Source organism: Dryas octopetala, chromosome 3 (genome assembly GCF_963921425.1).
Source record: "Dryas octopetala chromosome 3, drDryOcto1.1, whole genome shotgun sequence".
In the NCBI taxonomy this organism is placed as follows: domain Eukaryota; kingdom Viridiplantae; phylum Streptophyta; class Magnoliopsida; order Rosales; family Rosaceae; genus Dryas; species Dryas octopetala.
In genome coordinates this window covers 20,247,698-20,263,588 of record NC_141368.1, presented here as the reverse complement: position 1 = coordinate 20,263,588, position 15,891 = coordinate 20,247,698, and the positions used below count along the sequence as shown (strand labels likewise).

Below are 15,891 nucleotides of genomic sequence, written 5' to 3'. Positions count from 1 at the left end.
ATGCTCGAAATTTAGATCTGAAATTGTTACAGTAGTTTATATGCATGATTTCAAAACTTTTCCAATTGGTTTCACTCAATTTGGAACTGTATACAAAAAAATAGCATTTTTTACCATATTAACAGTGTTCTGTCAAATTCAGTTTTCTGGTGTGAGTTTCAACTCTTCAAAAACCCTACTTGCACAACTCCAATTGCTTTGAAGATTTTCATACATGTATGTTAACATGTCAACTATCTTTCTGTGAAAATATTGTTCAAATGAGTTTTGTACAATTTTATAAAAATAGTAGAACAAACACTGCTCTTTTGGCCATTTTGAAACATTAATTTAGCATAAAACTGCAATATTTTGTTTTAAAGTTTTTTGACCTATACTCTTAGGCTGAGCAAGTCATATTTTTGATCCTCAAGGATGTTCTGGAAACAAAGGGGAGCCTATTTGCAGGGAAATTAAAATTCGGATCATCAAACCTCTTGTTTTTAAACTAAAAGCTTAAAAACAATTTCTACAGAACACCTCTTTTGTTCTTTTGACATTTGTTTTGAGTTTTAAACTTGAAAAGTTTTTGTTACATGATTTAAAACTTGTGTGAAGTCAACTGATAGTCATTAATGGATTTAGGAACTTGGATGCTACTTAACTTAGCCCATAAGCCACTTAACTATAGGAAACCCTATAACCATTTTGTAAAGGCTAGTTTTGATTTAATTATACCCTAAACTAGGACATCAACTTGCTTGTAAGTGCAGTAAGGACAAGGACTACATATCAGGTAGAGAGAGATAGTCCACTTAAACCTTATGTTTCGATTATACCTATATCTATAGCTATATGTGCTTGTGTGTGATTTCTTGTGTCAAGACTGAGAATCGAAGTGTGATCAACTGCTTTGATTATTCTTCTTATCTGCAATGTGTAAATAACCCAAGTAGTTGAGCTTGAGATTAAAGATTTGCTTTGTTACTTGAATGTCTGCTAGTTATAGGTTAAAATGAATTGGCTACTCGTTGTGTTTAAGAAATTCAACATGGTATAGCATGTTGATGATTTCAACTTGCTTCACAAGGTTGGGAAAATAACTTATTAGATAAAATGAGATTAAAGGCTTATTGAATAATGCTTGCAAAACTGCTTTCTTTGACAGTATGCATACTTCATAAAATAAATCAACATGTGAAAGCATATTGATAATCTCAACTTGCTCTAAAGACAAATGGACTATACACTGGTTTGGTCACAATTTGGAATAAAAGTACACCTAGAATAAACTAATAGGACTTGCATAATTGTAACTACTCTAAGAATAATGTGAACTGGTTTCTTTACTTTGTTATAAGCTTGCATGATTTTAGGGGTATAAACTGAGTTGATTAAAAACTAAGAACTGCACTAATAAGGAAATTATCAGTTATCCCTTTTTGTCTCAATTTGAGTTTGCAGGATTGATGTAAGTCTGCTAGTTTAATTTATTGCTCATAATGTGATTCTCCTGCTTGCACTAGTTGAATTATGAAACATGTTTTTCTTTATGACTTGTACTATGAATTGAACATGCATATAAGGAATTTATGTCATGACATAATTTCATAAGCATATTATATAATTGGTTCATTAATGGTAGGTTTCCCTTTCGTAGGGTCTTCCTATGCATTACATTGACATTCATAGTGATTGAATCAAGAATGTATACTCTAATGTGTTTTAAGTATTTGGACTTCCTAATTAGAAATGGTAGGATAAATATTTCTTTATTCTTGGATTCAATTCCCTAAAAGTATGCATACATGTTATTCTTTATCATGGAAAAAAGGTACGCACTGCATGGTTATTTATTTTTAACATGCATCTGCATTTCATAATTTTATTCAAGACTAATTGTGAAAACTAATAATCTGTGGAAGAAATTGTTATATTGATCCGAGACTATTGAGTTGTTATCTATAAATGGCACGCATGCGTTTATATTTATGACTTCTTTAAAACTAGATTATGAACATACTTAGTTTCTAGTCATGTGGCTTTAACTGATACATGGTGGAACTGCCTAGCTAGTTGTTAATGATTGATTGTGATTGAGCCACTTTAGCAAAAATATATGTTTTGTTGAAATCTATTTTTCTATTCAAAAATTAGTTTGAAATGCATGCAATTGTTGTGGACTGGTTGAGCATAGGATTAGCTGTTTTGCTCATGCTCACCCCTACACAGTTTGGTAGTGCATGAAACCCTTAGGACAAATGGTTAGCATGGTGGAGTTTTCGAATTCTGAGGGGAAAGATAGCTGGTGGAATAGGACACCAAACATTGACATCCCAACACCCCCAACATCAGTAGATACTAGTGAAGAGGAGGATCCCTCTATGAATGAGTGTGTAACAAACCCCTTTTACTTTTACTTATTAGTTGACAAAATTTGATAACACAGTTACTAAGTGTCACACCCCAAAGTGGGGTCTGACATTTTGAGCATTTGGTAGTGCCATATTGGTTTTTAACCTCGACACACTCTCATTAAAACCTTAATGAGAATATGCCAAGACCAATAATCAATGTATAAGACATTTAAAATACAACAACCAGTTTCAAAGAGTGAGAATTTTTTTTTCATTTTTGATACCGGACAATCAAAATAAATTCAGTAAAGGAAGCTATGCAAAAATGATGAGCTTTTTGTAGGGCTGGGAATGGGTCGGATAGGGTCGGGCCCATATTGGCCAAACAACCGACTCGACCTGACAACCGACTTGAGCTATATCTCAAAACCAACATCTGACCCAATATGGTGGGTCGGTTGCAAGTCGGGTGTCCACCAAAGTTGGTTGAGGTCAGGTCGATAAAGGTTTTGCCCGACTTTTTTTTTTTTTTTTTTTTCACACATTGACTGATTGGCACATTCCTAAATTCCTAATCACTTAATCAATAATCAATTACTAAAGTTCAAACAGTCAATCCTCAAAAACTTCACAAGTTCAAAGTGAATGAGTTACATATGCAAACTTCCAAATGCCAAAACATAACTAGTTAACTACATAAGTACATAACAAAATTAACAAATTAACAATTGTTTGAGAAAATTGCAATTTGGAAATTGGAAGGACATAAGGTAAGCTTGATCAAATTACGTGGTGGTGGAATTTTGGACGGAAGAATGGGTGACTTCACCGCTTGTACATGTTGTAGTTGGTGCTGCCGTTGGAGGATCGAATTGGACACTTTGCAATGTTAGGACCTCTGTAAAATCACACCAAACTAGCTTAATCATTAGAAAATAAAGGCAGGCAGCAGTTTATCAACAACCATATTATCTTCCATTCAATTTATCAACACCCAATATGGTGGGTCGGTTGCAAGTCGGGTGTCCACCAAAGTCGGTTGAGGTCAGGTTGGTAAAGGTTTTGCCCGACTTTTTTTTTTTTTTTCACACATTGGCTGGCTGATTAGCACATTCCTAAATTCCTTATCATTTAATCAATAATCAATTACCAAAGTTCAAACAGTCAATCCTAAAAAACTTCACAAGTTCAGAGTGAGTGAGTTACATATGCAAACTTCCAAACGCCAAAACATAACTAGTTAACTACATAAGTTACATAACAAAATTAACAAATTAACAATTGTTTGAGAAAATTGCAATTTGGAAATTTGAAGGACATAAGGTAAGCTTGATTAGATTAGGTGGTGGTGGAATTTTGGACAGAAGAATGGGTAACTTCACCGCTTGTACTTGTTGTAGTTGGTGCTGCGGTTGGAGGATCGAATTGGACACTTTGCAATGTTAGGACCTTTGTAAAATCACACCAAACTAGCTTAATCATTAGAAAATGGAGGCATGCAGCAGTTTATCAACAACCATATTATCTTCCATTCAATTTATCAACAACCAAAATCTCTTAACCATGCTTGCAAAGTTGCAATCTTTTAATAGGCAGCATATACAATACAAGAACAACCCATATAACAGATTCATCAAATAGTAAAATAGACATTATAAAACCAGATTTATCAACAACCAAATTATTAGCAAGTAGCAACCAAAAAAATACATAAACTTACTCAACCAAATTAGTAAATAAGTGAACAATTAAGTGAGGTTACTAATCAAATTCAAGCATAATTAAGTAAAGATCAAAGGGTTTACCATTTTCAACTTCCTCCAAGGTTGAATAAAGCTCCAATTCATCTTAGGTTGGCTTCTTGTAGTAGCTAAACACATCCGTCTTGAGACAATCGTTTGTGCATATCAATGCCTCCACCATCCTAAGAGTCAAAGAACTCCTAAAAGGATCCACAACCCTTGACCCCGAGCTAAATGCACATTCGGAAGCCACACTAGAAACCGGCATTGCAAAGATGTCCTTGGCAATCTTAGCCAAGATTGGAAATCTAGCTGACTCTGCTTTCCAATAAAGCAAAAGCTTAAACTTGTTCTTCTTCACCTCTAAATGAGGTTCAAGCAAGTACCTATCAACCTCATCACTTAAGGCAACCACTTGGTTTTGCCTTAGAGATTGATGATATCTAATATCATCCTCATCCTCATCCTCATTTTCATCATCGCTACTATCCTCCTCATTCGAGTCACCACCATCATCTCTTGCTTGTCTTCTAGGCACCATCTCCTCATACTCTTTAAACATATCAATGAATATTTGTTTTACCTCCCTTGTAGCCTTTGCACCATCTCTTTATCCATCCCTATGTCACTAAGGTGAAAACCCACATAAGGCAACTTGTATCTTGGATCAAGAATAACCGCAAGATAAAGAAAACGGTTTACATTCTCCCATTTCCCCCAATATTTATCAAATTTTTTCTTCATGCTTGTTGCCACCTTATGCAATTTTTCATAACATGATTTCTTCATCTCATTTTCCATCAACACTTAGATAGCCAACAATTGTTTGAATACCAAGTAGGCGGTGGGTGTTTTAGAAGCACTTAGTTTGAGGGTGGCTTCATAAAACACCTTCAAATAGGAGACAAAATCCTTTGAATTATCTCAATCCATTGTATCCTGGCACCTAGAGTTGTTATGATCCTCAAAGTAGTCTTGGAACCCCGAGTCCAAGAGGCTTAACCTATCAAACACCTTAGAAAACTTCAAAGCTTGCTCCAACATAAGATAGGTGGAGTTCCACCTAGTACACACATCCATGCATACAATTGGCAACCCTCATATGCCTTCACCATGGACAAATTCTCTAAACTTTTCTAGCCTTTGAGGTGATAATCTTACCCACTTAACTGCCAACCTAATGGGTTAAATTGAGTCATTTAAAGCATTCATCTCATCTTGTATAATCAAATTAAGCACATGGTAGCAACATCTCATGTGCAAATGAGCTCCATTATACACAAGCCCCTTACTTCTAGCAAACCTTCCCTTGAAAATTTCAATGGCCTTGTCATATTGGCCATGACATTATCAACCGCAATCGTAAAAACCTTCTCTATTCCCCAATCCCCCAACAAACACTTCTCCAAAGCTTTGGCAATGATGTCACCCTTATGGTTGGCAATTTGATAAAATGAGAGAATAATTTTGTTCAGAATCCAATCATCATCAATAAAATGGGCGGTGAGCACCATGTAATTAATATTTTAAATGGAGGTCAAAGTGTTCGTAGTGAGTAGGGATGAGAAAATTCCCCGCTCCCGAAAATCCCCGTGGGGACCCGCCTCGATTAAGCGGGTATGGTAATACCATCCCCGTCCCTGCCCCGCGCCGTATACCCGTTTAATAAAAATATTATATTATATAATTATATTATAATTTATTTTCTTAATTTTTATTGCATTTCTTTAAAATTTAATAGTGTTCTCTTTATGATTTAGTGTTATTGTAATATAATATGATGAATTTTAATGTATTTCATTTGTTATATTATATATTTATATTAATTTGGTATGTTATTAATAAAAAAAATTATTTTTTTAAAAATAATAGGGGCCCTGAATACCCTCGATGGGGACCAGATTACCCGGCGGGGCGGGTATGGTATTGGCAAACCAGCCCTTAACCCGCCCCGTTGCCATCCCTAGTAGTGAGAGACACTCTTGTACCAATACTCAAATACTTTTAAGCTTTGTTTTCTCTTCAAGAAAACAACTCATCAAACCTATAGCAACCGTCTTGCGACAAGGCACAAGAAATTGAGGGTTTAGAACTTGACAAAAAGCTCTAAACCTGGCTGCCTCTACCATATTGAATGGGAGCTCATCTATAATGATCATCTCTATCAACTTTTTTCTAGCAAAATCTTTGTCATAGTGTAAAGGAACAAGCCCACCTTTGAGGTTATTTGCCAACAATGGTTGCTTAAGGTCACGCTTGTCCACCCTAACCAGAGATTCTGAACAAACATTCACTACTACAATAATATAAATAGACAACGGTGAAAAACCGTTGTCTATTTACCCAAAATTCCGTCGTCTAGGCGAGTGACGACTATAGTATATTTAGACAACGGTAAAAACCCGTTGTCTAAATGGATTAATACAACATTTATAATTTAAAACTGTTGTCTAGTATCCACCAAAATACCCAATATTCATCTTAAACAGTTGTGTTGAAACCCAATACACAACGTTTACAGATACAAAACAATTGTATTAGTAATAATTAGACAATACTTATATGATATAAATGTTGTCTGAAGTCTTATTAAACATCCGTTTTAAGAAACACCGCTGCATAATTAAGTATAAAACCAGCATGATGTTTGTACATAAGAAACTCAACAACAGTTTTTACTAAAACATGTTATTTTAATTACTTATACATATCATTTTATATCTTAAAACCGTTGGGTAATCTTGTTTTCCACAACTTTTTTTAACTATATGTGATGTTAAGTTAGGTGTTTGACAAGTAATTTTTTTTCAAAAATGTTGTATAGATAGATGATACACATCAATTTTTTGGTTAATCGTTTTAACTGTTGTTAGTAGGTGTTTTATACAATGGTTATTTAACTAAAACCGTTGTCTATTATTAATTAACATAATTTTTTTAAATTTAAAACTGTTGTTTGTTTGATTCACATTTTAATATCCTTGCTTACATCCAATTGAATCCACATTAATTCCCTGCTTGCATATCCAATTGGAATTAAATCCCACTAAATCTCTGCTTGTTGCATCCAAAGTAATCCACAAATATTAATTGGTAACTCAAAAAGATCCATGAATTCATTAAATTGGAATTGGAGTTTACAAAGTCGATCATGATAACAAACCCATTCACACATTCCTTGCCAATTAATGTACAGCCCAAAAAATTATAAGTAACTTGATAACTACAAAAAGTACTTGTTGATTACAAAAACTATAAAGCTAGGGATGACATGGTCTAACCTAAGTAATCGTGCAAAGTCAGCCATATAAATACCAAAATATCTGACTTTGCAAGATTAGCTAGTCAATGAACTGCTCCCATCATAATATTGCATGTCTACACAGCCTAGCCAGTTAGCTATACAAAATATTTACCAAAAAATGCTTGTTAAACCCAGCCAGCAGATTTAGGGAAGTGAGGAGTACGTATTGGATCTACATATAGCGCACCAGAAAGCCTGCCCATTCAGCACGTACTTCATCAATCTGGTCCTGTGAGTAGGTGTTGTCCTTTCTCCTTTCCCACTGAAATTAACCATGGAGTAACAAAGGGATTAACATAAGGGAATACACCAATAAGAAATTCAACATTTTTGTTTAATTAACCTTTTTTTTTAGTAATTGAATGAATCAATAAAAAAAAGGAGCAGGGGAAACCCTTGAACCAAAGAACAAACATACAAAGCAAGAACAAACAATCAAAATAATGATCTAAGTGACTTAAAAAACAATTAACCTGCCATAACCATCAAGTTAATCATCAACCATCAAATTAATGATCTAATTGACTTAAAAAACAATCAACCTGTCATAACCATAAAATTAATCCATCATCATCATAATTAACAAGGGTTTTTACACAATTGATCCAAACCACATTTTAAACAAAATGAAACATGTCCCAAGTGTAATGAGGTTGCAGCCAAACCATCATGTTATCATGACACCATGAAACATGCACACTGTAACACATGCAGTATACCAACATTCAACATTCAAACCTGGGCAAAGTTTAGTAGACAGCAGGAAATTGTTCAAAGGTCTATTTTGATTTGGTAAGATTGAAATAATTCTAGCATGCAAACTTAATTAGATGAAAGAGCTTAATTCCACTTATGACGACTACACAAAAATAGTGAACCCCAATATCTGTTTAGAAGTTACAAAAATTCAGGAAATTAATTTGCTGGCCAATTAATCAATTTCATGAAAGTGCAAGTCACCAATCAATTGGTGAGGAAGGCAGAGTTGAACCCTGCTGTAGGAAGGCAGAGTTGTTAGAGCCCATATAGCAGGAATCTTTAGGAACCTGCAGTGGAAGCAAATCAATGATACATCAAACAGATCTTAAGTTTCAAATTTGTGAATCAAATGTTGTTAGTAATGGAGAAATGGCTTCAAAGAAGATAAGCAATAACAAACCACAGGTCCACAACTTTAAGGTTTTCAGGGAATTATAATAAATTAACTATCATAGTAAAATCATGAATATGTATGCAAGAGACAATTAATTAATAGACTTGTTGTTCTCAGCATTTCAACATGGCACAAGTATAAACATAAGATGCATAAAGAAATATAAAGATAAAAACAACATAGATGAACAATTTTGTATTGTGTTTGTTGTAGTAGCTTTGAACAGTTTGCTGGTTGATAGTTGATTATTGTACATTTAGTGCACTGCCCATTCACTGATGCTGTACCTTTTTTTGGTGAATACTGAATACTGATGCTGTACTTTTCACTTTAAAGTTGTTCTGTTATTTTATTCCAAAAACTGTATTCCAAAACCCCAAATCATATCCACATCATCCACAGCATAGAACATGATTAAGTAAAACCAATGAAGAATAAAATTGTCATTCTCTTGTTTGTTCCTTCTTTTTTTTGCCAAGAATGGTTATTCTCTAGTTAAGACTACTCATCTTTCACTATTTTCCATAGAAGCCAATTATGAGAACATTAAAACATATCAAAAACTTATTGGCAGAGGACATTTTTCCATTTGATATAGACAATCATTTAGGGTCGTGGAATTGGTTAGGTGCAAATTAAAGAATCATGAGTTCTAGTCCTAGCAAGCCAGAGAGAAAACATCAATCAATCATATAACCAATTACAGTAGTTAATTGCAGGTACAGAGAAAAAAACAGTAGGCAAAATATTGCTAAAATTGCAATAAGAAAAAAAGGAAGCAACTATTTCATGATCATATTTTACATAGAAGAAGAAAAAAATCACCAAAAGAGAAAACCTTCTGTGAAGAAAAGTCTATTTTTTATATGCCTCTAGAAATTACAAGACTATAAATTTTATTAATGTAGTATTTTACCTGCTTCAGGTAGCATATGACTCCAACATTAACCAGTTCTCCAACATCACTTTCAGTACTTTGTGACAGCTTTTCTCCATCTATCCATGATGTAATAAGAACCTTTCTTGAAGTATATTTCGGGTAGGTTTTTGGTACAACTACCTGAATAACATGAATCCATACTGACTATCACACATGTTCTCATGCATATACTACTACATATTAAACAAATTACAACTAGAGGGAGAACAGTTCTGTTTGGGCAATTGTATGATTGAATCAGAAAAATTTAACAAAAAGAAAAAGAGCCTATCACCAGTCCGATTAGTGATAATTTTTCAATGTTATGTTTGAAATATGGGGGCCTTGAAGAGAATAGATGCTGTATAAGCGAGGTGCTGAGGCACAATTATTTCAGTCAAATCGCATCCACAAACAATATCAGACATTTTGTCAAATTTTAAAGGATTCCAGTCTCCAACATTGTTGCTTCCTGGAATAGGGAAAGGTTAAAAGAAAAATTAAGTAAAACACCAACAGAGTAACAAAAAGATCAGCATCTTTCCAGCATCCATTCCTAGGTTAACCCACAAGCGAGCCCAACCCTGCCTCAACACCTCATCAGACCAAGCACAAATGCCTTTGAAGGCAACGCCCAATGCCATACCCTGCATTCAATATGATGCCTGACATTGGAGACTTTGAGCTGCTTGCCATCTAGACTATCAATTAATACTAAAAAGACCAGCGCTTGAATGGAGCTACTTAAAAATCCAACAAGCTTCATAATCATGTTAACATTTCAAAATAGAGGCTGCAAAAAATATACTGAGACAACAATTCCATCCATATAGGGAGAAAGTGTACTACTTTGTTAGTCAAGATGGTATGTGAAATATACACCTAGAGTTTGGTTTGAAATTAGAATAAAGATTTTATGTTGTGTGAGTGTGTGTAACTGCAACTTCTCTAGCTATTGCATAGTCTGGGTTGAACCTTCGACCATCTAACCTCCTGGTGATTATAATTTAAAAACAATGATTTAAAACCAAACTTGGTAGGCAAAAATCAACAAGAACTTCTCCAGATATAACAAAAGCGATGCTAGAACTCATCAGACTCACCTGTGGAAGGTCCTTCCTCATCATTTCAGCAAAGAGTATTCCATTTTCACCCTCATTAACATAATCAAGCTCTTCAAAAAAACGAGCTGCCCATTCATCAACTAATCCAACCACATCTATAGAGATCTGGAAAGATAAGGGAAGAGCGAGAGGAAGAGGAAGAGGAAGAGAGGGAAGGAGGTAAAATCACTTAGTGCCATGATATTCACCGCTTAGAAAGAAAGCTAGGTAATCTTAAGAATAAAATGAAAATCAAAAGCCCTAGAAAACGAAAATAAAAAACATCTAAAGAATAAAAGATCCAGAAACTCAAAAAAAGAAAAAGAACCTAACCTTGAAACAGTAAGAATGTCATAGAAAACCCCAAACCCTCTCAACGAAAACCCCAAATCGCGAGCAGATCGAGAGGGTTTGAGAATCGTGAGCATATCGAGAGGGTTTGAAAGGAAGAGAGAGAGCAGATCGAGGGAGAAAGAGAGCAAATCGAGGGAGAAAGAGAGAGAGTAGATCGAGAGCGACAGAAACTCGATTAGACGGAGGGCTGAGCGCGAAAGTGATAGAGAGAAGGTGAGATGCGCGCAGTAGTGAACGGTGTTGCAAAGTGAGGGAATAGAGGACGCGACGGTGTCTCGGTGGTGAGAAGGAAAGGATGCGACGAGAGAGAGGGCGGCGAGAAAGAGAGTGAGAACTGAGGGTGAGGGTCGAGCTTCAATAATAAGGAAATGAGAAGAAAGAGCAGATCGATGGGTGGCTTATCTCTCAGAGGGTCGGGCTTGTGAGGTCGTTGGAGGTCAGGTGGGTGCATTTGGAGCAGATGATGACTTATCTCTCATATCTCTTTTGGTTTTGATAATAAACATTGCTGGGTTTATGACCTAAGGGTGGGAAGAATGAACATTGAGAGGGAAAGTGAAAATATCGAAGGACGGCAACAAGTTCAATGCACAATAAATTTTTTTAATGAAATTACTGTAGACCGGTTTTTTCATTTTCTTTCGCTTACACAATGGTCGTAACTTAAAACCATTGTGTAGGCAAAACCAAAAAATTTACCCCTCTGAAAACCATTGGATTTTATGCATAAATACAACATTTTTTAAAAAACCGTTATCTGTTAAAACTACACAACTGTTTTAAAACAACCGTTGTCTAGGTAGTGTCGTCTATTAGCATTATTGTAGTAGTGATTGAGCACGTGATGCCTCATGTTGGTGGTTCCATAGCTCTTTGACCCACAAAGATACTCTTTCAGCTTGCAATAATTGCACACTGCCATAACAGGCAAGAAGTAGGAACCATCATCATTCATCTTGTAATGAAAATGTTTCTACACTTCAGACTTCTTCTTTCCCGGCTTAAAGGTTGTTTGTGTTGTTTTAGGTCCATTGCTAGCTGTCACACTAACTTGAGGTTGTCCTTGAGAAGCTTGAGGTTGTTCTTGAGAGGCTTAAGGTTGTGAGGTTGAAGTAGAAGCTTTACCTCGTCTTTTCGTCATTCTATAATAATTCATCAAACCAAAATAAAATCAGATATTGAGATGGAAGATTTGTCCAGCAAACTAAAATCATTCATCAAATCAAAATAAAAAAGATAGATCTAACAAACTAGCTCTCAGCTTCAACAAAGCTGGAAGCAAGCTAATGGACGATGCTATATGGAAGCAAGCTAAAATCATTCATAAAACCAAACTAAAATCATTCATCAAACCAAAATAAAAATGATCGATAAAGCAAACAAGAGGTAGTGAGATCGAACAAACATATTATCTTATTTTTTGGAGCTAGGTATATACATGCATCTTTGACATAATTATTTCATGGTTCCCATTTATACTTGAGGAGGTATTCCTTGTGAGGAAAATTAAACAAGTAAAACCATTCTCCATATATATGCAGTTCGTATAGCTGCAGAAATTCAACAGTCCTTTCTCATTTACCTTGAAAGCATCGAACGTGAAAGGTAGTGCTTTCATTTGCTTCATGATTCACTGTGTAGCAGTGTAGCACAGAGTGCATAGTTGCTGCAAGTTTAATTTTTTGTTGCATTTTTCTAATTTTCTACCTAGTTTTAAAATTTAAATAGGCTTGTATTAAGTATAGTAGTATACATGCAGTACACTAGTATAGAGATACGAAACAAGCTACAAAGATACACAGATACAGAGATAGTGAGAATGTGAGATACTCGGCTTCAACAAACAAGCTACAGAGATACAATACAACACAAATACAAAGATACTCTGATACAGATACAGAGATACGAAATTTCCATCAGAATTTTTAATCATGACAAATTGACAATACTAACTTCCCCTTTTTCTTTCCTTTGTGGCAAACTCGATTTAGGAATTTTAGGGTTTTTATTTTCAATCAATTTCAACCCAAATCAACACAATCAATAGCAAGAGCAGAGGGAGGGGATCGAGTTGGATACCTGATTCGACCAACTACCGCAAGAATCGCCAGAAAGCTACCGGAGATTGCGCGACTTTACTAGAGCAGTGAGCTATGAGAAATGAGATCGAAGAATAGAGAGTCTGAGAGAGTGAGCAGACAGACGGTGTCACGAAGAGAGAGTGAGAGAGTGATCAGTGAGCTCTGAGCAATGAGAGTGAGAGAATGAGCAGGTGAGCTATGAGTAGTGAGATCGAAGAAGAGAGAGTCTGAGGCTGAGAGAGTGATGAGAGAGAAGAAGCCACGAAGACTGAAGAGAGACTGAGATAGTGATTCAGACTTGTGCACTTGATTTGGGTCGACCAACTCCCAAACACACAGCCCAAACACACACACACACACAGCCCAAAGGCCCAAAAAATGAACCTTAAGTCGGTTGTTGGGTAACCGACTTTGGCTTTTTTCACAACTACCAACCGACCCGCCTATACTAATTCGGGTGTGAACAACCGACCCGACCTTTGTGGGTCGGCTGTCAATTGCATATCGGCCCCAGAAATGGGTCGGTTGTCAGGTAAAAACTAACACATTCCCACCCCTAACTTTTTGGTATTTGGTAAGTAAAAATAAGTTCAGAATTTAAAGAGTATACCTTTAATTTCTTGAAAATAATTAAGTCAAGATGCTTTGATAAGTATAATTCCAGTACTTACTTTAAAATTAGAAATCCTTAATGTACCAAAACCAAATTAATAATCCAGTTGAAAAGAAAATAGTATGTGAGCCATTCTAATCCTTAAGCATTCAAATCCACATATTTCACACTAAAAGCAATAAAATAAAAAGATTGGGTTAGTAACACATCCTCTTCTTCATCACTTGAGTACTCTGATGTGGGTAGTGAAGGTAAACTAATCCTTGTGGACGTCTCCCTGCTATCACATCTCCATCTTTCACTGTCAGTTATCTCCACAAAACTATGTTTCTTTCTTAAGGGTTTCTTGCAACTTAACAAACTGTGTAGGGGTGAACAACTTATCACATACTCAACTAGTCCAAGACAACTCAAGCATCTCAGTAGTTATTCAATAGCAATGTAGGTTTTATCAATGTCATTGGTCTTTGCCAAAATGACACAAGAACAAACAATCAATCAGACAAGCATTTGGCAGCCTATGTGTAATTAAAAGGGTACCAAAACATATTACTTTGAGGTATAAACATACTCAATTTCAAGAGATCATACTCATACACATATGAGCACATATTGTATTACAAAGCAACATTAATTGTACACATAACTCTCGGGTTGAGTTTGAAAATGTAACATACAATAACATTTTTCATAATCAGCTATGTCTAAGTTTATGAAATGCAAATGCATGTCAATTTAAATAACAATGCAATGCGTATCTTTTTCTTCGTGACAAAGCATACCTGTCAAAGTTGTAAACAGTGCACTTATCCTCTAATTTGTAAATTTAATTATCTCTATCTTCATACCCTACTAATAAGTAGGTCTAGATAGTGAGATGTTTTTTCATCTAAGTAGATAAGTTTACCTACCTCTCATCTAGCATATTTTTAACTCTTATAACTAACTCTAGATAAAAACTTGTATGCATACCTTTTAGGGAATTGAACCCAATGATAGAGTAAGAACTGTACCCCTTCATCTCTAATTAGGAAGTCCAAACACTTAGACCACATTAGTGTAATCATTTTTGATTCAATAACTATGAATACTAATGAAATGCTTTGATAGCCCCCATAGAAGGGGTGGCTACCCTTAGTGAACCAAATATAGATAGATAGATAGATATATATATATATATAATCATGTGATGACAATCCATATAGCTAGGTATTTAATTAAGTTTATTACACAAGTCATAAGTACATGCTTCTCAATTTAAACAAGTATATTGCATTATGAGCAAATAGGTAAGAAATCAGACTTGTGTTTAACTTAGGTTCGAATCCAAAACAATGAGATTATTAATAATACATTTTCTTTATTGTTTTGATCCTCATTTACTTATTAAACTAGTTCTTACTCCCTAAGAACATTTCAAGTCTTAAAACAAGGTAAAAATAAAGTTATTAAAATCTACTTTTTAGTTTAGTTCCTACCATTAAAGCATGTTGTTTAAGCAAAAATGTTTACAAAAAAAAAAAATAGGCTTCTAATTCATTTTCGGTAGCAAGTTACTTCCCAAACCTAATAAAGCAAGTTGTAGTCATTAACATGCTATACATGCTGACTTTCCTATTTATAGTGAACATCTAAGTTAAAATATCATATGGCTAGCATGTAATAGATCACAGTTCACTTTTAAATTAGTTATTTGATTCCTTAATAATTATGGTAGTTAAGGAAACATATCACCACATCAAATTACTATCCAATTCGAGCCATACACAAGAAATCAAATACAACCATACATTTAACAGTGAATTCAAGTATAAAGAAACAAAGAATTTGAAAGGACTAGCTCTCCTACCTCAAATGAAGCCTCTTGTCACTGCTGTAATCCAACAAACTGAAAACCAAATCCAAAGTACAATGGAAATCAAATTTTACACTCACAAACTCAATTTAGGGTTTTAATATCGTATTGGGTAAGTTAAGTGACATTCAAGACCTCTAATCCATAAACAATCATCCTATGACCCTATAAAAGTTCTAAATTATGTACTCAAACATATTTGGAAGTTTTAAAGGCATTACAAAAGCCATACCAGAAAAAGGGTATGCTGCAGATTGGATTTTGTTAAAAAACATGGGGTTTGACAACCCAAATTTCGATCTAGAGGTAAATGGACTCCCTCATGCTCCTAGAACAATCCTAGGGGTGGTTTGTGACTTGTGCAAACTGAAAACTTAGGCAAAAAAGCATTAAAATTGAAAATGATAGTTTTATGCAAAATTGAGGTTTTA

The 15,891-nt window shown here is 34.9% G+C and overlaps 1 protein-coding gene across 2 annotated transcripts; it reads right to left on the bottom strand.

The window, feature by feature from the left end:
• Positions 1 to 7,256: 7,256 nt before the first annotated feature.
• On the bottom strand, positions 7,257 to 11,616 carry LOC147291688 (uncharacterized). Of its 2 annotated transcripts, XM_086237476.1 has the most exons (3): positions 10,558 to 11,616; positions 9,452 to 9,595; positions 7,257 to 8,428 (listed from the first exon to the last, which is right to left on the bottom strand). In XM_086237476.1, the coding sequence occupies exons 1-3, from the start codon at positions 10,579 to 10,581 to the stop codon at positions 8,339 to 8,341; spliced, it is 258 nt and encodes an 85-aa protein (XP_086093602.1). In that variant the 5' UTR covers positions 10,582 to 11,616; the 3' UTR covers positions 7,257 to 8,338. The 2 variants fall into 2 exon arrangements, 1 of the variants encoding a protein (XP_086093602.1); XR_015121271.1 differs by lacking the exons at positions 7,257 to 8,428; positions 9,452 to 9,595 and adding an exon at positions 9,821 to 10,101.
• Positions 11,617 to 15,891: the final 4,275 nt, after the last annotated feature.